Here is a 13810-nt window from a genome sequence, read left to right on the forward strand (position 1 = left end):
ACTTTTCAGGGGGTGGGTATTTTATATCTGTCCAGCAAATACAGCAGTAAAACAAAGCAAGGCCAGCAGCACCTGGCAGTATCAGAAACAAAGAGAAAAATTAGAGACAAGCAGAGCAGGGACAAATGTGCACTTTGTACAAAGTGCATGACATTTTCTGTGTTAACTGAAACATGTCTTGTTAAACATATAGAGAACAAAGAAGGCCCCAGAAACTCTGGGTTTACAGCTGTAATCTTTGGAGCCAGACCTTCTCTTGCAGCATCCACTGTTTCTTGAAAGAGGTCTCTAATCTACAAGAATCGTGTGCCTCTCCTATCATGTTTCACCGTGTCCATTGATGTGAATTAGAACTCATGGGATGGGGACTCAGGAATTGTATTGGAAAAATGAGAATGATTTACTTTAGATGGGTGAGGTTTTCATGAGAAAATCATAATCTCCCTCAAAGCTGAGGAAGCAGGCTAGAATCTGAATGATTCAAATCATTCTAACCATTGCTAGCTTCATGTTTGGCCCAGATCCCTAGGCTTGACCAGGAAGGCTATGACTATCTCCATGCAGAGATACACAACCTTTGCCATGCAGAGCACACAGCCCTGCTCCTGGCATGCCCCACTCTTTCTTCCCAAAGAGCCTTACTTAACCTGGCAAGGTTCACATTTCAGAGTATGGAGAATGCCCACCAGGGGTTAACCTTGCATCTTTTGCTCGTAGCTTTCAGATGCGTGGTGATAGTGTTTCATTTAGAAAGCAAATTCTTAAACCTAGGGATCTGTGATAATACTGATGTCATAAAAATAATCAGATTTCAGAGCTAAACACGGACTGTTTTAGCAACAATGGTTAAATGTTCTGCATATGGCAAGAGCTCCCTAACGCACTACCAATATCACTGTAACCATCATTTAGAGTTTAATAATCACCATATTTAGGTCATTTTCCCAAAGCACCAAGAGGCTCGGACTCCCAATAGGTTAAATATCTCAAGAGGACCCCACATGGTTGTTGGTGGGACACTGCTGTGTTCAGGTCCCAAGAATCCAGGAGTATGTAAGTGAAGCCATTGGTATTTAATGATCCCCTGAGAAAATGGACAACACGCACCTCCCTAAGAGCCCTCCCTTTGCCACTGGCTATCTGTTCTTCATCTACTTCTTACCCTCCAATGCTGGAGCACACCTTAGAGGACTTACAAGGTAGAGGTAGGAGGGAATTCTGCTCAACACAACATCTAACACATAATAAGCGCTCCATAAATATTGGCAGTTATTATAATCTGGAAACTCTAGAAATGACCAAGAGAGACAGAATGGACATTTTCGTTGTTTTCCCAAGTTTTTGAACGAGAAGAAAGTTGTTCCACACACCTCGAAAGATCAGTCTCACCCACAAAGTTGAAAGTATCTGTTTATCCTTTCCATGAACTGTCAGAATCAACTCTGGAAAACCTAAGACCGTGGATTCCTCTGTGCTGTTCCATAGAAGAAGAAAGAGTGTTGTTATGAGCATTAAATGGCTTAGTACACATAAAGCACAGGTGATCCTAAAGCATTTAGGATGGTGGCACATGTGGTGAGCACTGGGAAAGAACTGTAAACAAGCTAGCTGATACTATTACTGTGATCTTAAATGCCTAGAATTTAAATCATTGGTTCTCCAAAAGAGAGGTAAGAGAGGGCAGTCGTAACAGAGATGAATTTACCAAAACTAATGGATTGGGCAACACTGTAGGCTACATTAAGCCACTACTGGGAAAATGCAAGAGCTAGAAAAGAGAGTTCTTTTCTGCAAGATGCAGCAAGGAACACAAGAGTCAAATAGCAACCTAAAACTTTACACAAGACATCTTAAGTCAGTAGGATCAATTACCGATGAATGGCTGGAGGTGAGAGCCGGGGAAAGTCACTTTGTCTTGTAGGTGGGTGGAACAACTTTAAGGAAGCAGTAGGGATTGAACTGGGCTTTGAAGAATGGGGAATATTTGGCTAGATGGGAAAGGCTTTCGAGTTGAGTAAATAGTGTAGACAATAGCTATAGTAAATAGGTTTAACTGGGATGGCAGTTTCAAGAGCTTATGTGAAAGGGTGGTGGTGGGAGAGACTGGGACTTCACAAGGTATTGACAATGGAAGGAGAGAGTTTGAATGTCATCTTTTAGTCAACAAGAAGCCTTTGGACAGTGAAGTGACCTGCTGACAGCAGCCTTCAGGTATACCCCAGTGGGAGTGAACAGGATGCAGTTTAGGAAGAGAGCAGAGGCAGAGACCAGTGCACTCAGTGCAGAGTCACGGGGCCTGCTATGCTCCAGGGACTCAGGGCTCCTGGAATCCAGACAGACAAGTCCCCAGCTCTCAGGGAGCTCAAAATGTCATAAGGTCCAGTTGATCCACTCAAGGAACACCAGTGGATACTAAAGCTGTTAGGTATAAGGTTGTTGGGGAGCAGGATATTCCTGCAGTCTCGGGGCCTCACTCAAGGTGGCATATTCATTACAAAGTGAAATGGGCACCTCTCAGTGGAGACATTAGCATCTCCACCTCAGCCACATGAATGGGCTGGGATATCCTGATGTGATGCCATCCCCGCAGAGATGCTTAACAGAAATACTCAAGTAGGGAGCTATGTAGGATGATCAAGTCTAGAGGTCTAATGTACAACATGAAGACTATTGTTAATAAAATTGTATGGTATTTGGGATTTTTGTTAAATATGTAGATTTTAGCTACTCTTGTCACACACGAAAACGTAGCTATGTGAGATGGTAGATAATATCATGTTGTAAACCTCAAACATACACGATAACACTTATTTTAAAAATAAACTGGGCTGGGCACAGTGGATCACACCTCTAATCCCAGCACTTTGGGAGGCCGAGGTGGGCAGATCACCTGAGGTCAGGAGTTCGAGATCAGCCTGGCCAACATGGTGAAACCCTGTCTCTACTAAAAATACAAAAATTAGCTGGGTGTGGTGGCGTGTGCCTGTAATCTCAGCTACTTGGGAGGCTGAGGCAGGAGAATTGCTTGAACCTGGGAGGCAAAGGTTGCAGTGAGCCGAGACCACACCATTGTACTCCAGCCTGGGTGACAGAGTGAGACTTCACCTCAAAATATAAAATAAAAATAAATAAGTAAATAAGCAGGATCCAGAATATAGGACATTATAGAAGACAACCTAGATTCACACAAAATCTAATGTCATTACAAAGGAGTGGTGTCATTTATACATTAAAAGAGACTGAAGCTGGGATTGGCAAACTATAACCCATTCCTGCTGCCTGTTTTTGTAAATAAAGTTTTATTGGAACAAAGCCATATCTATTCCTGTACATGTTGTCCGAAAGCTGCTCTGAAGCCACAGTGACAGAGTTAAGTATTTGTGACAACGTCTATATGGCCTGTAAAGCCTAAATATTTACTCTCTGTCCTTGTTTCCTGACAGTTGGATTTAAGCCACCTAACAGCCAAATGCAGTGCATGAAACTTGGGTCTAGGGGAAAATAAAAAAAAAAATCAATAAACATAATTTTGGGGCAACTGGAGACATTTAAATAAGGTCTGCATATTAAATAGCATTACTGAATTTTTATGTTTTAATTTTCTCAGGCGTGCAATGGTATTGTGATTATGCTGTGCAATGCTTTTCTTCTTAGGAGTTGAGTGCTAAAGTATTTAGGGCTTGTGCCATGATGTCTCTGATTTATTGGTAAATGGTTTAGCAAAAAAAAAAAAAAAAAGAGGGAGAGAGAAAAATACATATATACATGGCAAGAAGAAGAGAAGGAAAAAGAGCGGCGGGGGTGTGGGGAATAAGAGAAAAAGCATGTAGGGAGATAAAGCACCTGTGGTAAAATGTTAATAATTGGTCAGTCTAAATGAAGAGCGTACAAGTGTTCATTATACTGTTCTTTCCACTTTTCTGTAGATTTGAAGAGTTTTTAAAATAAAAGTCAATTTTTACCAAAGTTAAATTCGTTCCTCTAGGCTCTGTCCTGACCTTCATCCCAGCAGCTCCTCCAGCTTCCAGAATTCCCTTATAATGGAGAAACGGTTGGAAGTTAGGTGTGGCAGCCTCTACCTCTAAGCGGGTGCTGTTACCCTGTAAGATAGCCCCTGCAGGGCCTTCCCTTGGTAACATGGGGATTTTGCTTGTTGTCTCTTGCACAGTAATTCCATCAAGCTGGTGAATCTGCTCTCCATATTTATCAGCACGTGGCTGACTGCAGCCGGGTTCATCCATTTGGTGAGTAACCTTGAAGACCCTTGTGCTCTCGCTTGCCAGCAACAAGACCCTCTCTGAGTCATTTTATTACCTAAAATTTTTCTTGCTGGAAAGAAATTTCACCTCAGTTGTAGACAGGAAGATGGGAAGCAACCACACAATTGTCTGGGTTTCCAACCTTTTTACCCCAAACTAGTTCCAAATGGTGAGTAATGTTTGCACTATTAACCTGCATTTTTCCGTTCATTGCTCATTGGTATTGTGTGGGGGCTTTGGTAAATTTTCCTTCTGTCTGCAAGAACTATAGTAAGCCACAAGATGGCAGTGCTTCCTAAGCAAACACCTGGAAAAGGTCTGGGGACAAGATTGGAAGTTTGACCCACACCTCCTAGTAAACAACAAATTCAGATCCCTCAATTTCTCTCTACTTCCCCCTTACAAAAAGCCATCTTTGATTATTTTGTCTGATTTGTACCTCAAAAATGTTAATTCTTTTTTATTAGTGACTCTTTTAAAGCCTTATATTGAGTCAAGCCCCTCACACCACCCGAAGGCAGACTTTCCTCCTGCTTTTAAAGAGCACAGCCATTGTAAGAAGTGTGTTTCATGCAAACATAGACTGTTACAACTGGAAGGAGCCTCGTCTAGCTATGAGACTTTGGATAAAGTTGACCACCGGTGGCTGAGCCTCTGTTTGCATAAGGGATAGAAGGACACGCTTACCTACCCACACGTGGGATTTACGTAATTATCACTCAAAGGAAGACAGGCCTGGGATGACAGAAGGTGGGGCACAGGGGCTCACGTAGTCACCAGATTTGGGGTCTCCTGCCTAGCCCTTAATACCGATGGGATTCTTGGCCAAAATCAACCTTAATCACCCTAATTCTTGCTGTAACCAAATACCAAGCACCCAAATCACAAATGTGGAGGAGATAGTAGTCTTTAATAAGATGATGACCCCACCTTACTATTGGTATTAGTGAAGTCCCTTCAGGTTCACCAGGAAACTTTTGTGAAAATGGCACATTGAGGACAAACTGATGTGTGAAAGAGGCCAGGCCCTGGAAACATTTTGCAGAGGCACCCGTCCACAGGCCCTGCGGGTGGATCACGGGCGTATTTGAGTAAAATTGGACCTGCAGCTCCCTCTCTCCTGAGAGTATCTAAAGTACCTTTCCTGCCCATCTCCTAGCCTTGTTGGCAGATCAAATATGATGGAAGGACAGGAAAGTGGGGAAACTGCAGTCCTGGGCCAAAGCTCTCCAAATCCAGCCACACCCATTTGTTGAAGTTTTGCCTCTGCAAAGTTGACCAGGACCTGTGTGGCCCACAAAACTGAACAAGTTTGCCAGCCCTTGGTCTAACAGACTGTGCCAGTGCAAGCTGTTCTCATGAGCTCACTTTCCAAGCCCCTGGGAAGATTCTGGCAGCCTCAAGGCTAAGACCACCATTGGCAATTTGCAAAGGAGGGAGAGCAGGGCCAGATCCCAGAGATGCTATTTGAATCAGAACAAGCAGGGCCCATATATACTCTTTGGATAAACTGATGGAAGGAGGCAGCCCCCTGTGGAAGCGTTTATAATTTCTGCGGGAGAGGCAGAGCCAGGCCATCTGGGCCTTAGAAACCCATTGAGGAAGGTCAGGGAAGGGCTCTCTGGCTCTTTCCTTGAAGAGAGTGCTCTAAAACCTGGCCAGAGGCAATGCCCTGAATTTTAGCTGGCTTCCGACATTTTACCAGGAGAAGAAAAAAGGCCTAGAGATATTTTCCTTCTTGCTTTCCCTCTCTGTCCCAATCAGCCAGGAAGACATTTCCTGTAGCTGCTTCTCCACTTTCTTTGTGTCCTGCTCAGGAGCTCTGCATCCTGACTCACAGAGCTCAGCCCAGGAACCACACAACTCCTGTGGAGAGTGGTGTGCATTAGCAAGTGGCCTTCGGGAGTGCTGAGCTTCCGGGTTTATTGTATGTATACACTTCAATAGCATGTTTTACTTTTTTCTCCCCTGTCCTGTTTGCTTTAGGTGGAGAATTCAGGGGACCCATGGGAAAATTTCCAAAACAACCAGGCTCTCACCTACTGGGAATGTGTCTATTTACTCATGGTCACAATGTCCACCGTTGGTTATGGGGATGTTTATGCAAAAACCACGCTTGGGCGCCTCTTCATGGTCTTCTTCATCCTCGGGGGACTGGTAAAAAAAATCTTTATTACGATTTGATTTTGATGGTTGTTAGTACTTTCCATGATACAGTTCCTTAAAGCTTTGTATTGTAGACTGTGTTCTGCACTAGAAGCAAGCCTTAATGTTAGAATCAGGCTAAGTAAATCCAAACAGGATGGTGACTTTTCTGCATAATTCTTGGTGTATTACACTTGTCCCATAGATCCAGGCACATTGCCCTTGTGAGGGACAGCCATTTAGCCAGGAGCACACCTAATTGTCTTAAGAAAGTGATGCAGTTAAGAAGGGAGAGTGTCTACCCCTTAGCAATGTAATTCAGCATCTGGTATGCTACAACGACAATGGCTGTCACCTGCCTCTGGTAGAAGCTATGGATACTTTGTAGAGACAGTTTGCGGTTTCAAGAGCTCCCCCTTCCCCTTTATGTTCCTCCCCAAACTTCCAACAAACACTGTGGCTGGGGCCTGCCCTAAAGAGAAGGGTCCCTACATCAAAGGACAGAGAGCACCTTAGTCTTGTCCAGGCAGACATCCCCATGTGAGCAGAGTGCAGTTTTGCAAACAGCTCACTCCATTCTGCAGTGGACACATGGGATATTTTTGCTCCTTTCTTCTAGGAAAGTTTCACTGTTTGGTTTTTGAAGGTCTGTGCAGCTCTTTAGGTTGCACTAAACCATCCCTTATAATGTAAATCAAGGGGATTTCTGGCCACACATTGGCAGTTGCTGCATTTTGTCTTTCAAAGTAGCTCACTTTAAGTTTAGATTTTTTGCCATTTATGAAGTGAGTGATTAAAATCCTAATCCACACACAGCTTTCATGTACGTACACTGCACGCACATTGATATATAGTGATGCATACACATCTCTCTGTTTTGTATGCATAGGGCATATACATTTTAAAAATGTATATCAATGTGCACGTGCATGTGTACATTCACGCAAGCATTTCTGCAGCATCCGTGAGGTGCCCATAGATAACAAGACCCATCCAGCCAGCCACAGGCCAGATGTTTGTTGGACAAAACATGGCAGATTTGTGTTTCTCCTTGCTATCTTCTCCTCCCAGGTGATTTCCTAAATTTCCCTTTTGTGCTTTTTAGTGGTTTTTTTTTTAATAGAAAAATTTAGTTTTTAATCTTTTGGTGTTTATTTTCTTTTGTCACTCTTAAAAACGTTGATTCTCCTCTGAATTTAATGACAAAGATCTTCTCTTGCGAAATTGTGTGTGCACGCACACGTGTGCCTGTGTGTGTTTAATTTCACTAGCATGCCCCCCTTTTGCCTATTTTTCTTCAACAAGAACTAGATATCACCTTATTTATTCCTGTCTCCTTTGTATTTTTCTTGACTGTGATTTTTTTTGTTCTTTAGTTGTCAAGGTTAGCTAATGTTTGTTTGTCTTGTGTATTTCCAGGAGCTTGCTCTTTTCATGCTTTTAGTTTTTTATGACCCAACGTATCAATATATACCTTTGCAGGCCTAATCCTTTTGTGTTTTCAGATCTTAATGCCCCCCACCCCGTCTGAACAGGTCCCCCCTTTTCTTTGGCCTGTCTTTTTAGTCTCTCTTCTGTCTCCTGTCTTCTCAGGCCATGTTTGCCAGCTACGTCCCTGAAATCATAGAGTTAATAGGAAACCGCAAGAAATACGGGGGCTCCTATAGTGCGGTTAGTGGAAGAAAGTAAGTATGCCAAGAGGTTTTGCTGCCTCCGCTGCGGTAGAATCCTCTCTGCATGCCATTTTTTTTTTGGCTCTTGTTTCTTTGTTTCATGCATGTAGGCAATGTTTGCCCGCTACGTGCCCGAAATTGCTGCTCTCATCCTGAATCGGAATAAATTCGGCGGGACTTTTAACAAACATGGAGGCAGAAAGTAAGTCAGTTGCATCAGTAAAGACGTGGTTGAGTGACTTTCAGGAGTCCCTGTGGAGGTGCCGTCTGAATTCTGCCCCTCCTCCACCCCACCGGGTGCTTCTATGAGGGAAGGCCCAGCTTCTGCATGGGGTGTGATGTCAGAGGTGACCCGAGGATGTTGCCACACTTGGACCAGCTCCCATTCACAAATTCCAAGAGATGTAATGAATTTGTCCTGAAAGGCGTCCATTTATAACTGGGCCCATATTTTCTCTTCTGACCCCTAACAAGTAGACAAAACTCATTCATTCTTCACATCATCTGGCTATGTGATAAAATTCTGGTCCCTCAAACTAGTATGATGCCCTCCTATGGTGGTTTGTATGTAGCAAGAATGCAGGATAAGACTCTGGCAGGGAACTCCTTGGGTGGCAGATCCAGGTCATCTGGCCTACTGCAAAGGCACTGTGGCCACTGGGAACCCAGTTCTCCTCTTCATCCAGGAGGCACCAATCTTATCCTTGGAGGGATTCATTACTCAACTGAAATTCCTTCTGGGCAAGAAATAGTATATTTCTGGTAGTTTAGGGTACTACATGCTATTCCTGATGAATCTTTTGTTTGGCTTCCCAAACATGAGTGTTTTCTTCCCGGGAACTATTTCAGTGTGTGCTTGGATCACCTTATCACTCTCAATATCAATGTGCAGGTTCAATATAGACCCCAAGGTTTTCTCCTAAGTAGGGGGCAGTACCTTACCACCCCAAGAGAGGAATGCTGTGGGGGAGAGGGGGCTGGCAGCAGGCACCCTTTATTTATTTTTTTAAAGCTTTTTCTGGGGCAGTGACCTTTGTTTTTGGTTTTGAGGTATAACTTACATAGAGTTAAATGTACACATCTTTAACATATAGAGTGAGGAACTTGTACCTATGTACACACCCAGTAACTACCATCCTGTCATCCGGATCAGGACACAGAAAACTTTTCATCACTCCCGCCTCTTCCCAGTCATGGAAGTTCCCATCATGGAACTGTTTTGTTTTGTTTTGTTTTGCTTTCCCTTCTCGTTCAGTTTCAAATGAACTCTTAAAGAGCTTCTTTGGTTTTTTTAAGAGGAAATAAAATCAGACCGGGAGCATTGTATTTCCCTCCACTGCTGCCTTCTCCTCGTTTTGACAGTCAGCCATGTCGGGCAGAGTGGAACCTCCCCTTTGGTCAGTGAGTCCAATGCTTCCTGAGCTCAGGTGTCCAGGCCTCTGCACAGGAAATGAGGAGGTGGACAAAAGGGCTCATTTTCTTGAACTACCCACAGGACACCAGTTTCTTTTCAAAGGCACAAAGGACAGTGGGCCAGAGGAGGCCAGTTGGCGTCTTTTCAGAGAGGCAGCACATCCCTCCATCTTCCCTCTAATGGAGCCCTCCCCTCACTATTATCTTAACAGCCCTGGATGAGGTTAGAACCAAGCTGTTCTGATTTCTGGGCCATTGGTTGGATCCAAAAGGCCAAATAAGTCCAGAGATTCCCATTGGTCATGTATCCCATGCCAAGAGGAAAACAGCATCTCGATTCATTTTGCCTTGAAGGTATGGACAGGTCTCCATAAAGCAGAAGGCATTCTGAGGGCCTGGGGCTCTCTTCATGGCCTCTCTATCTCCCAATGTCACTGCCAGCATTTCCCAGTCACTGCCCCTGAAGAAGTCAATAAAATCAATTGCCCTGAAGGCTAGGTTGAAAATATTTCTTGACTCTCATTCCAGGTAATTTTTTTTTAATGAAATAATTTTCCTAGTCAAATGTGGGTGAGCTGGTGGGTGGGCTGGAGGCCGGTAGCTTTTGGTGCCGGCTGACCCAGATGGGGCCCTCAGCGCGGCACTCACTCACTGCCCCAGGTCCGATCTGGTCATGTTTCACCCTGGCAGTTACACTCAAACTTTCAGGTGCTGATGACTTCAGATCACAGACTTCCTGCCATTCTGTTCTGGCTCTGTAATCTTTTATCACCGCTTTTAGCCTGATTTTTTCTCTCTCTCTCTCTCTGTTTTTTTCTTCTCCCTTTATGAAATGCACTTTGCTTTTAATGTTCTTTTTGGGTCCCCACTGTTCCTGACCCTGCAGACACAGAGTCCATCCTGTCATCAGCACTGGGCCTGTTCACTTTACTTTACGCATTGTTTCCTGGTTCAAAAGCTAATTACTAAGTAGTTTAAAGAAGCCCTTTGGTCACTTAGATCTTTCATCAGAAAATATAAGCTTGGGAAAGGCACGGTAATAAAGGGCCATTAGCACCCTTTGTTTGATGTTGTTTTTCCAGTCAGTAAAACAAGATTGATGAAATGTTATGTTTGGCCAAATTTTGAGTTTTCATTTGGAATTCAGTGTTGAGAGAATGAGCTGTCAGAATCAATAAGTTTTCTTTCGCTTGGGATATGGGCATGTGGTAGTAATTAGCAATATAAGGTCTTTAGTTGAGCAACCAAGCATGGATTCTGGCAGCAAACATAATGAGAAACTACAGTTGTTCTATTTCTAACGTCAGAAAGTTTCCAGATAAAATTAAATGCATTTGCAAAAGGAAAGCAGCTAAACTTTGTTGAAAGATAAAGTTCAGACTCTTAAAACAGTGTGCTGTGCTCTGAGTTTTTGTGTATGCATAAATCCATGTGCTCTGCCCCTGGACACACACGTATGTGTTCTCTGCTCCCCAGGACCCAATCAAATGAATGCCCAGAAAGAAATTAGAATGTATACATAGTTAAGGGATTTGTTTACTTGTGCATATTTTATTCAGAAATGATTTCTCTAACAATATATTAACTTGTCAGAGAACTCAAGGTAACTCATGATCTAAAGCTACAGAGACACAAAACTTTGAAATTCAAAGATTATTTAAAGTAAAAAATTTAGGCAGAGAAGATCAGGGTTTTGTTTGTACAACACCCAAATTCAGGATATTTGAGAATATGAAGATTTCATTGGCATTTCATTTTCAGTTTTAATCAATGTGTTTGGCATAATATAAACACTTCAAGTAGCATTCTCAAAACCTCTTCACCATCAACACTATTTCAAGGGCCTAAAGTGCCTTACCCAACATTTTCATCACCTCCTGCAGGATAGCCAGTCCCTGCAGTAGTTATGGGTGCTCGTGCACATGTGCGTGTGTGTTGGCTATTTCATGTATGTTATGATGGATTGGGGCATCTAAGAATAGGGGTTTGGGTGTCCACAACCAACAGTTCAGTGAGTAGCTGAGGTAGGTAATCTCTCTGAGTTGGAGGGATTACTGGGCTCTTGGACTGATACCCTGAATCTTATTCAGAAGAGTAGGCCTCCTGCAGCCCAGGCTGTCTCCCAAGGCCATTGCCTCCTCCTCGTTCCCTTTGTGGAAGGTCGAAACTGCTTAGAGACAGGGAAGGCCAGAGGGGTGGTGAGGCTCCCATGGCCTTTGGGATCCCCAGCTCTCTCCTCCCTCTCATAGCCTCTTGCAGTTTCCCCCAGAGGTCTCCTCTCTGAGTGTGATTCATTCCACTCCTGGTTAGTTTATGAGAACTGACAAGATCATGGTCCAAGGTCACATGGCCAAGGGCCATGGAAAATAATCAGTCACAGAGAGGAATCCATCTGCTGTAACCCCGTTGTTAGAGGGAGTCCAGCCGGAGAGCCACCCAGACCTTGTGTTTCTCATGTTGGGACTTGAATGACTCAAGTTTGAGGCAATCCTAGGCCCAGGTGTTTGGGACAGAGAATGGGATGGGTTTGGATTATTCTACTGATTCCTGGTAGCCAAATGCTGAGAGGACACACAAGAGGGGAATGAGTCATGAAAGACTAGAAGTAGCCAAGGTGGGAGAGGAAAGTGAGTGTAATTATCTTGGAGGAAGGTCCCCAGGATGAAGCTACTGAGCCGCCATTCTGGTTTGGGGAATAGTTGTCACAGACTAACCCATCTCTTGCTCCAATTCAAAAAAGCTGTCTGTGAAACTTAAATGCTGTGGCTTCCCTTGGAACATTTCCCTATAAAGACAGGAGTGCTACACACTTCCTGAAATGAGAATGTGGATCAGTGCAGCCTAAAGCCCCAGGACTGCCTTCTCTGGCAATAGTAATACCTATAAATATTTGCATATATCAGAATCCTCACAGTGATCCTGTGAGAAAGGTATTACCATCATCTCCATTTGGAATGAGTGAAGAAACTGAGGAACAGGGAGGTTGAGTGACTTGCCTGACATCACCCAGCTAGTAAAGAGTAGGGCTGGGGTTTGAACCTGGACAGTCTGCTTCCCTGTGTCCTGCTGCCTCTCCATGTCGTCTCTTGAGATGCCATCCTGCTCTAAACTCAGTGATCTCCTATTGTTTGTATCTTCCTCCACCTTTCCCTGTAAGTGGAGCCAGAACACCGTGCCATGATGGAGAGGAAGAGAAAGGCATGAGCTTCACTTTCGGGTTGTCTCCTCTCTCCTCCTGCCCACTCACTACCCCTAAGGGTCCTGGCCCCAGGATTGAGGGGAAAAAGAGGGAGAGCGGACAAAACCATTTCTTCCTTTATTTTTCTCATTTGGTTAGACTAGAATTCTAATTCCTTCTTGAACACTTCTAGCAATGAGAGGCTCTCAAGGACAGATAGATGAACCACATCCAAAGTGAGATTTGTTCCTTTTTTGTGGATTTCAACATTTTCTTCCCCTTTCTGGCTCCATCCTTTAAAGGTAGTTTCATGGAGAATTGTAGTGATCTGCTAAACTTGGACTTCCCCGCTGGGCAGATCTCACCTGCAGAGCCTTCTATACCTTTGCAGATGGAACCCCCTGTTCCCTTTCACTCCTTAGCTGGTATGCCACACAGCACAGAGCAGTTCTCTGGTGTGGTTTCTTACTCATCAGTGAGAGGTGCAGTAGTGCATTCTGTGTGTTTGTTTCATAGCTTTGATTTGGAATATTCACCCTCAGGAACCTGTATCCCACTGAAGGGAGTTAGGGCTGTCTGCGTTCAACCTCGAATGTGGTCTCCACATTGGAAAGAGTCTTAGATTCAGAGAGATTGGGACAGTTTGTCATGCTTTTCTATTTAAATATGAAAATAGAGTACTTCATTATCTTCTTTATTGTAAATGCTCATATTTTAAAGAGGACTCCATACTTTAGAAGAAATGATTGAGTATTCAATAGTTGAGAACAAAATTTCAAGAACTAAAAACAGCCCAGCACAGTTAGTGACCTGCCTCACTGTCCATTCCTGTGGCCCGTCTCCATCGTTTCATTCACTCACTCGGCAGGCAGGCATTCTCTGTGTTATGCGTCAGGCATGATGCTGGGTTGTGTTGGGTGCTCAGGGTTCACTGGTGAACAGGCTACCCTCGGAACCTGTCCTCATAGAGTTTACAGTCTCAAGGAGGTTGCAAGCACTGAGCAAGGGTACAACTAAAGCAAATGCCAATTACACATTTTTAATATGTGCTGCAAAACCAAGAAAGACTAAGATTTGCAACTGAGAAAAACAGGGATTAGTTACACTGGATAAAGTAGTCCAAAGAAGCGACACCTCAGAGG

General features: G+C 43.8%; 1 protein-coding gene across 25 annotated transcripts in view; it reads left to right on the forward strand.

Annotated features, from left to right (window-relative positions):
- KCNMA1 (potassium calcium-activated channel subfamily M alpha 1) overlaps nucleotides 1-13810 on the forward strand; it is a 762662-nt gene that overhangs the window by 518713 nt on the left and 230139 nt on the right. For 23 of the 25 annotated variants that reach the window (XM_050803364.1, XM_050803365.1, XM_050803369.1 and 20 more), the window contains 3 exons: nucleotides 4169-4244; nucleotides 6246-6416; nucleotides 7998-8089. In XM_050803364.1, the coding sequence (XP_050659321.1) occupies nucleotides 4169-4244; nucleotides 6246-6416; nucleotides 7998-8089 (339 nt within the window). Of the gene's footprint in view, nucleotides 1-4168; nucleotides 4245-6245; nucleotides 6417-7997; nucleotides 8090-8187; nucleotides 8280-13810 lie in introns of all 25 variants that reach the window. The other 2 variants (XM_050803388.1, XM_050803389.1) reach the window with 1 other exon arrangement.

Source organism: Macaca thibetana, chromosome 9 (genome assembly GCF_024542745.1).
Source record: "Macaca thibetana thibetana isolate TM-01 chromosome 9, ASM2454274v1, whole genome shotgun sequence".
NCBI classification, from domain to species: domain Eukaryota; kingdom Metazoa; phylum Chordata; class Mammalia; order Primates; family Cercopithecidae; genus Macaca; species Macaca thibetana.